At 39.2% G+C, this 9,440-nt stretch overlaps 1 protein-coding gene across 1 annotated transcript in view; it reads left to right on the forward strand.

Moving 5' to 3' along the window:
- Positions 1 to 7,842, forward strand: part of LOC108231987 (death-inducer obliterator 1) — a 32,255-nt gene extending 24,413 nt beyond the window's left edge. The window contains exon 17 of the mRNA XM_025004438.2: positions 819 to 7,842. Within this exon, the coding sequence (XP_024860206.1) occupies positions 819 to 7,111 (6,293 nt within the window). The 3' untranslated portion in view covers positions 7,112 to 7,842. The remainder of the gene's footprint in view (positions 1 to 818) is intronic.
- The last annotated feature ends 1,598 nt before the right edge of the window (positions 7,843 to 9,440 follow it).

Genomic DNA, 9,440 nt, shown 5'->3' on the forward strand with positions numbered 1-9,440 from the left:
GCTTTTTGTTTAGATTATCACTCAGAGCAAAATGCAGTGAAGCTAGTAGCAACATTAAATGAATCTTATCTGCTAACCATAAATTTGAAGCATATTATAATGCATCATCAAAAGCTGTAGTGTCTCCATTCTTGCAGGAATGGGTAATGTAAGATATGTTTCTGCCTTAATATTGAGACAAAAAAAGTTTCTATACCAACAGTAATCCAACAAACATTGTTTCTGTATATAATCATGTTGTGATTTGGTGTTTTTGTGTTTGAAGTTAAGAATTTAGCATAAGGTGTAAGTTATGAAGTGTTTTACAGTAAAAAAAAGAGGTGTTACTATTTTGGAGAGTAATATATCAAAAAATAAAAAATGTAGATGAGTCACCAAAAATTTTTAGCTCACTCTCATAAGTAATAAAATTGTAATGGACACATTGCAATATATTTATACATCAGAATTTCACTAAGTTGTTTTTTCATCTAATTCACTAGTTAAGATGGTAAAATTAAAGACGATAGAGGAAGCTATTAAATCAACTGGAAGGTGTTATTATTGGTCAATTTTATCAAAGAAACCCACATTCTTTGGCAAGATGTTGAAATTTGATGAACAATGTAAACATGCCAGAAGCATTTCCCCTTGTGATGGTTTTCGTGTTTTGCTGCTGGGAGAGTTTATAATTTTGAACCAACGTGGTTACAACTATATTTTGCAGTGTTAAAACATACCTTTAGAAACTGATTGATAGGTCAGTTTTCTTATTAAAATGTTTCTGTTTTCTGAATTTAGTTTTTTTATATTTATAGCATTTTTTTTTCTCTTCTCAGGTCTTGAAAAAACTCGACCTAATCTTCTTTTGGGTCTAGCAATTGTTCAGAAGGCAAAACGTGCAGGAAGCTTGCCTCAAGAAGTTGAAGAAAAGAGACCCCGAGTTAACATGTCCAAAGACCCTATGTGGATCCCAAAACCACCTGTCCTCTATGGTTCTGACAAACTGGAGGTATTTCAGCGCTATGATCCAGAGACTCCTGTTAGTTCCTCCCCTCCTGGTTCACCGTCTCGCCCTGGATCGCCATCAGATTCTTCGTCTTCTGGCTCAGTTGTTATACCATCTCTTTTGACTTCCAAAAAAGCAACTCCTTCTGTCTCGTCCATTGCTACTACAGAGTCCTCATCTAACAGCAACCCGAGCAAGAATTCCACATCAGCATCCAGTAATAAAACTCCATTACAGACAATTTTGAAGACCTTGTTTGGTGGTAAGCAGTCTGACTCTGTGGTCTCCAGCGATGAAAGTGCTCCAAAAACAGAAATAAGTGCCAAGAAGACTCCAGCATTATCTCAAGTGTCTGGTTCAATGGTGGATCCAATTGTCCAACAATATGGACAGAAATCCAAAGTCAAAGACATAGAAGCAGATGATGAAAAAGAAAATGACTTTGACAGACCATATGACCCTGAAGAGGAATATGATCCTGCAGTGAAATATAAAATGTTTCCCCCACAAACCACTGAAAAAATCAAGATAGAAGCCTCTGAAATATCTCACGAAGATGATGTGGCCTATGATCCAGAGGACGAGACCATCTTTGAAGAATTTCAAAGTGATGTTGCTTTAACAAAGCCTGCTGTTGCAACTCAAAATGTAGATTCTTCATCGTGCTCAACGGCAGTTTCCAGTTCTGCTCCAGTACAGAGTTCTAATCCAGTTTCACTAAAGCCGAACCTTCTTACAGGCACTATAGTTGTTTCAGCTGCAACATTGACTGAACAGCAGAGGATGCTTGAGGAACTTAACAAGCAAATTGAAGAGCAAAAGAGACAGCTGAAAGAGCAGGAAGAAGTACTGCGACAGCAAAGAGAAGCTGTGGGTATGTTCATGGCTCACTTCTCTGTTTCTGATTCCTTAATGTCTCCTCCATCAAAAGCAATACCAGTCAGCCAGCTGTCATCTGTGAAGGGTGCTACAATGCAAACAGAATCAAAGCCTTCAAGTCAAACTGACATACCCAGCAACCTTACAGAAACAGAAAATAATTCCACTGTGAAGTCAGAAACTGTTAAGCAAGAAGCCACAACTGATGGTGATGAATTAAAAGATGATATAAATACAATTGCAGAGGAAGCTGAAATACCTGGTAAAGAATGTGACAAGGATTCCTCTGCCGGGGAGATTGAGGACTCTGATGTAGCTTATGATCCTGAAGATGAGTCACTTTTTGATGAAATCCAAGATGATGTATTCAAAGGAGGAGTTGCCATGACTAGTGAGTCTTTCTCAAGAGCGGGGCGAAGTGGTTCTTACAAAGGTACTTCTCCAAATTCGCCCCACTCCAAAAAACGAAGGTCGTCGCCAAAAAGGCGAAGTCGTCATGAAAGAGACCATCACAGAAGTCCTTCAAGAAGGTCACAGCATCGTTCCCAGTCACATTCTAGGAGACATAGAGACAAGGATAGACACAGAAGAAGTGAAAGAGACCGGTCAAGGCACAGAAATAGAGATCCCCCTGAACGGCTAGCACACTATCGCAAAGACCGTACTACACGTCGACATTCTCGTGGGCGTAGAAGATCGCCATCATCCCCATGTAAAAAACATTCTGCTTCTCTTTCCCCTAAACATCACAGAGGACCCTTTTCTCAGGTCATTGAGAAAACAAAAGATGCAAGTGTTCCTTGTGACGCTTCTGACTCTGTTTTAGGAAAAGCTGTGAAAAGTGAAATTTCACCATTGTCCCCAGTTACAATTAAAAGTGATCCAGATGGACTAAAGTTAGAAGCCAATCTTGTTGAGAACCCTAGTAAACACACACTTGACTTTGTTCATAAGATCAAGACTGAGATTTCAGAATCACCAGAATGTCAAAAATTTGAAATAGAAAAAAACCCATTCAGTCATGATGATAACTCAATTAGTTGTAACTCTTCACAGGAAAAGAAACCACTGCTGGAGACATTTTTTCATGACAAATATGAATGTACAATTCCACTTAGGGAAATTGATCCACCCATTCGAGATTCACCTGAGAGCCCTGATCCAGAACCACAGTTTGTCAAACCTCTCAGCATAGAAAAGAATGACTGTGTTAAAACGGAGGAAAACCGAGATCTTGAAGAGGATAGCAGTGCTTCAATGCCATTAGTTAAAGAGGAAAGTAATTGTGTGCCAGTTGGTGGCCTATCTATACAGGGTGCAGGACTTGAAAAACACATAGATGTAGGGAAAACAGAAATTAGACTTCCTTGGCCTAGACCAGGCATTCTGAATAAAATAATAGAGAAACATGCCATGCAACAAGAAACATTTCTGCAGAGTTCACGGTCAGATATACATGGAGATTCAGGTAATCAGCATCAAAACTCCAACAGAACTGATTCATGGACAGTCATGAAAAATCAAATGCTAGACATAGAGAATTCATCTTTGAAAGATGTAAACCAAAGCATAAAAACTCCATGTTCTGATTCAATACAAAATCCTGGACCACCTGTCTTAAACCCAACAATGGCTGAATCAAGCAAACAAAATGAAAGGGAAAATCCATTCATGAAAAGCCAATTGTCAGGTAGAACTGGGGTCTTGGGATCAAGGGATTCTTTATCAGCTGAGCATCATAGTACAGATCCAATTGACTTTCAGCCTCATGGAGGAAATACAAACTTATGTGTTATGGGTAATGACAAAAATAGTGAAATGATGACAAACATAAATCCAGACTGGAGAGGTCCAGAACCTCTTCAAATTAATCAGAATAAAAGCCTTGATCCATTTGAGAGAAATCAAGATCAGAATGTCTCAAGATCAGATGCTTGGAAATACACAGATCTAGATCCAGTCAGAGCAGGGCCATTTCCACAAAATGACTGGAGTAGCCATCAGTTTGATGGAAGAAGGCCAAATGTGGAGAGCCGGGAGCCTGACAGAAAAGGTGTTGGAATCTTTGAATATAGAGATCCAGAGAATGAAGTAAGTTTAATGATAAAGAACTTGAGGAATGATAATACAGAACCAGTGAGACCAGATTTCATGGGACCTAGACTCGAAACAAGACCACCTCAGATGCAGTTCCTAAGGCATGACAGAATGCAACCCATAGGTCCAAGTTTTATTGAACAAGAACCTGAAAGAACAAATCCATCTAACATTGGAAGACCTGGCATGAGAGGGGGTCCAGACTTTATGGGACCAGGACTTGATGGACGAGAATCACCCATGGAGGGTCCTGGGCTTGACAGGAAAGGACCTACAGGTCCACATTTTGAAGCATCAAGACCAAAGAGAAATGATTTGTGTATGGATAGACATGGTCCTGACAAAAGAGGGTCAACAGGCCCAAATTTTAAAGGGCCCTGGCCTGAAAGGAGAGGACCATATATAGCTGGTTCAGAGCCTGACAGAAGAGATCCCATCATGGAAGGCCCTGGAACTAACAGGAGAGGACCAAGAGATCAAAATCCCAGAGAAGCAGGGTCAACTTCAGTAGGGCTTGAAAGTAGAGGCTTCTTTAAACTAGATGGACCAGACAAAAGATCAGGTGTTGAAAAGAGGGGTAACCATGTGGAGGGCTCTGAGACTGAAAGAAGGGGTTCTGGAGGTCCAGATTTCAGAGGACTAAGGCCTGAAAGCAGAGGCTTATCTATGGATGGTGCTAAGCAATACAGGCCAGGACCTCAAGATCAAGAGTTTAGAAGGTCAATGCATGAGAGAAGAAGTGTCACCATTGAACATCATGGTCCTCAGAACAGAGGATGTGAAAGTTCAGTTTTCAGAGGACCAGGGCCTGAAAGCAGATGCCTACCTATGGAGAATCCTGGGCCAGACAGAAGAATTCCCGGAGGTCCAGATTTTAGTAGGCCTGTAAATGAAATGAGAGGTCCTATTATAGACAGCCAAGATTTTGACAGGAGAGGACCGCAAGGGCCAGTTATCTCGAGACCAGGAGATCACAGTATTCAGGTAGGGTCACACTCCAGGGAGAATGTAACAGAAGGTGGATATCCAAATTTGGAGGACTCTGGGGACAACTGGAAAGATCCAGACTTTAGAGCACCTGTTTCCGATATGGCAGGTCCAGCACGGAACCGGAGAGAGCTTGGAGGTCCTAGAATGGCGAGACCAAGGCCTCATGAATTTCCAAAAACAATAAGCCTAAGGCCTGACGGTAGATGTCCAGAAACTCCAAACATTAGAGAATCTTGGAAAGAAGGAGTATCTTCAGATATGACTGAAACATCAGACAGTAAGATTTTCCCATGTGGCTCACAGTTCAGGTGTCGTGAATCAGTTAGAACACCTCCAGTTATGGAAAGTCTACATTCCAATAGGGGAGCACCAAACTTTAAAGGCGTGGGGCATAACAGAACATTTATGGAGGGCCAGGGACCCATTAGAAGAGGTCCAAGAGATTTTAGAGGACCAGGTAATGAAAGTAGAAGTTCAGACATTGAAGGCCCAGTTGTTGACAGACAAAACCAAGGAGGCGCAAGCTTCAGACAATCTTTGCCTGAAAGACCATGTCCAGAAATGGAGGGCTCAGGACCTAACTGGGAAGAATCAGGAGATCTACATTGTAGAGGTCAAGGAATCAGGCAACAAGGGAGGGCAGAAGGCCTTAGATATAAAAGACAAAATGACTGGGGAGAGTCAGAACCTATTTCAGAAATTCCTGATTTAGAATTCCCAGGATCTGACAGAACATTTAGAAACTTTAGACCCCCAAGGCCTATGAGAGGAAACATTAGAGGACAAAGGCCACGAGTCCGGGGCTTTACACATGGTAGGAGTGGTGGAGACTTTGAGGAGCAGTGGTCAGATAGAAGAGGACTCAATAGAGAGGCTTTAGGAAATGAACACGATTTTGCAGAAGATAGCTGGGAGAACAGTAGCAATATGAGTTCAGAGGCTATCGAAGATGTCTCAGATGAACACAGACATAATTGGCAGGGTCGCTCTAATAAATGGAGAGATGCATATGAAGCACAAACTATGTATGTTCCTGACCCTATACAGGGTCCTGAAGATGACTGGAATGTTCCTGGTTCTATGGGTCCAGGGCCAGTTCAGGAGAATTCAGATATGGTTTATCCTGAGTTCAGTAGGGGAAGAGAAAGACATGAATGGAGAGAGCCTGATAGAGAAGGTTCAGGGCAAATTTTCAGGGGTGAAGGAGGTCCAGGCAATAGAGGACAAATGTGTGACAGAGGCCGAGGTAGAGGACGAGGACCAGGTATGCAAAAACGTTTATATGTGGGGAATGACAGAATGCAACAGAACTTTAGGGGAAATATGAGAGACCCTAATGAAGACATACCTGGAGCTCATAGAAGAGGTCCAGATTTGATGAACGCATGCCCAAACAGAAGGGCATTTGAAATAGAAGGGCAGGGAAGTTCAGATTTAGAATACCCAGAACCTGGCTACAGAAATTTAGACAATGAAAATCTGGGGTTTGATGAAGAAAATTCAGATTTTAGGGAACTAGTATCTGAAAGGTATGATCAAGACATGGACGATCCAAGAACAGGATTTGAGCATAATTTCAGAAGAGAAAGGGGAGCTCCAAAAATGAGACGACAAAGACCAAGTGCAGGGCCTTGTAAAGCAGATATGAGGAGATGGGATTCAAATGTAGACTTTCCTGAGTCAGATAGAAGAGATTCAGACATGGAGGATAGGAACAGGGATCAAGGGCAGCTAGGTCAAACTAGCAGTATGGAAAGAAGAGGTACTCATCAAGTTCCTGAACGTCATGGCTCTCGTGAAAGACATTCAGCACCATTCAGTAGGTCTCTAGGTCCAAGTCCAAACAGAGGAGAAAAATCATTTTCTGGTTTTGACAGCACACTAAATCAGCAAGAAGTACAACCCCCAAGACACAGAAGTGCCTTACTTCCCACTCCAAAAGATTGTCTTCTATCTCCCCCAAATCAAATAATTAGGAATCATGATGTCTTTAACCAGAAAACACAACAATTTAGTCACTCAACAACGAGGGAGTTGAGTAGAGGCAGAGCGGTTGATTATCGATTCAGAGGGCGTGCAATAGGTCTCAGACGCGGAACTCCTCCCGGTAGAATTAGACCAATGGGGGGAGATGACACAATGGAGGAAGGCAACTAAAATGTTACAGGAGGGTTTAAAGGTGCATCTGTAGACATTAAAACAAATCGATAGATAGTAATAAATACAAAGGTAAATTTAAATCTGGCTAAAATTAAATCATTGTTTTTAGGACACCAAGACTGAAAGACACCTACTATCCTAAGAATGTGTTTTATTTTTCTTAATATCAATTTTCAGTGTCCCACTACATTTTCATTACAAAGCCATGCATTTGCAATAGAAAGTCTGAGGTGTTTTTTCTTCATTTTTTGAGTTTATTATGTTCTAGTTTGTTTTGTTGTGTTAAAAGTAGATGTTCATGATTATGAGTACTTGATCTGCTGTATGTAAAACCCCATGTACATTTGTAGTTAAAAATATCTTGAAAAACGTTGTGCAGAAGATATAAAGGTTTTTTTGTTTTGTTTTGTTTGTTTTTTTAACATAGCCATAACATCACTACATTAGTGTACATCTGGCTTGTATGTTCTGCTCATAAAAGCTTGTGTCTATGTTCTGTTTAAAGGCAACAGTTCAATAAAGTTGCATCCCTTTTTAAACCTGTGTTAAATCAAGATTTATTGGTTAATTGATTGATACGTAAAATATACCAAAATCGGTTACTTTAACAAACCCCACAAGAGGTGTTTATTTGTGAATAAATAAACAAAATTTGGGATTTCTGTTTTAAAATCTTTTAACCAAAGTAACAATTTACAACATCATTTTTCAGCATGGTTATCTTAGATTAAAAGCGATATGCATTCCTTCTAGGATTGCTACACTTTTAATTACTAATGTTTATAATTCTGTGTTAGGTGAGCAGCTTGTCGATGTGTTTTAGATAATAAAAATGTTGAGCTTATTTAAAGATTTCAGTATAGACTGGTGCTTAATATAAAGCATAGTCCTTATAACTGAAAGGATATTTTCTTAGTTTGTCTGATAAGGACTCTATAAATTAATAAAGTCAAGACACCACCAGAGCATCATATGTCACCAATGACAAACATTTATTGCCCAAAAGATGACATTAGTTGGGCCATAAAGCTACCATCTTGCACAAAATAAAACAATTTTTTCCTGACATCTCAGTACATCCAGTACCACACAAAGATGAGTTAATTTTATTTGTGTTGTAACACGTTCAAAACATCAGAATACTTTATTCTGGTGTACTGTAAAGCTGCAAAGACCAACATTTGAAACCAATAATGGTTTAAAATGTTTACTGTATGAGACATGCTAAAAACAATAGGTTTGAAAGAGTACTTCACTGACACTCCGTAAAATGTAGTTTCACAAGTGACAAAACTACAATAATATACAGTAGGATTTAATCGAGAATTTGTATGTTCATAAGTCAAAATGTCCCTGATACACAGATTTATAACACATGATTAGTTTCACTTGAGACGCCGTACGGCTGATGTAACGGGAAGCCTTCACTGTCCCAGTCCGAGAGGGAAAAACCGGCAGTCGGAGAGCGTCAGTTGTTTCTCCCGGCCATCGAGAAGTTATCACTGAAGTAAGCAGAAGACCCACCTGAAACGAAATGTTAAGAGAGCTGATTAATTTTTCACGACCATATTTTACTAAACGAACACCTTCGTGATGAGATAATTAATTACTAAAGGTTTGTAATTGCGTTTTCGTTTTAAGATGGCGATGTTTTTCGGATGCTAACGTTAGCATAGCTAACGAACATTAGCTTAGCCGAAGTATGCTAATGTATTCATCAGCTAGCTGCTAACTACTTAGTAAAACAACTTTCGACACGTTTAAAACAAATATCCGTTATTTTGGTGTTAAATTAGTTTAAAAGAGATGTTCTTGTAAGGGTATTTGACCTAAATTAAATGAGTGGTTGTGTAACTAACCACTTACTCAACTACTGTACCTAAAATTTAAAGATCCTGGATTTTGGGGGGACCATTGTTCACATTTTACTAGTTTGCATTCTCCTTTTCTTGTGTGTATTGGTACATTGAACCTGTTGATTTCAGTATATATTCAAAATATATTTATTCTTAAAGTAATCAAAGATCAAATAAATCCTGCAGTTTTTGTTTTGAGTCATATTCCAGCAGATTTTTTAAAGTCCCTTAATACAAACACATGAATTCTAGCCTTCAAATTATTTTTGTTTTATTTTGATATTATTATTATTATAAAAGTAAGCTTTATCTTATAATATTTTCCTTTAAAAAAAAAAAGTAGTATAGTCACTTTCACATAAGTAAATGAGATAAACATTTTCTGCAATCACCAAATTGAATAAGTGATATCAGAATTAGCTTTACCACAAATTATGTTTTTTTTCTTGATCTTGCTCCAGTTTCTAGAG

The sequence above is a fragment of the Kryptolebias marmoratus genome, linkage group LG8 (genome assembly GCF_001649575.2).
Source record: "Kryptolebias marmoratus isolate JLee-2015 linkage group LG8, ASM164957v2, whole genome shotgun sequence".
NCBI lineage: Eukaryota > Metazoa > Chordata > Actinopteri > Cyprinodontiformes > Rivulidae > Kryptolebias > Kryptolebias marmoratus.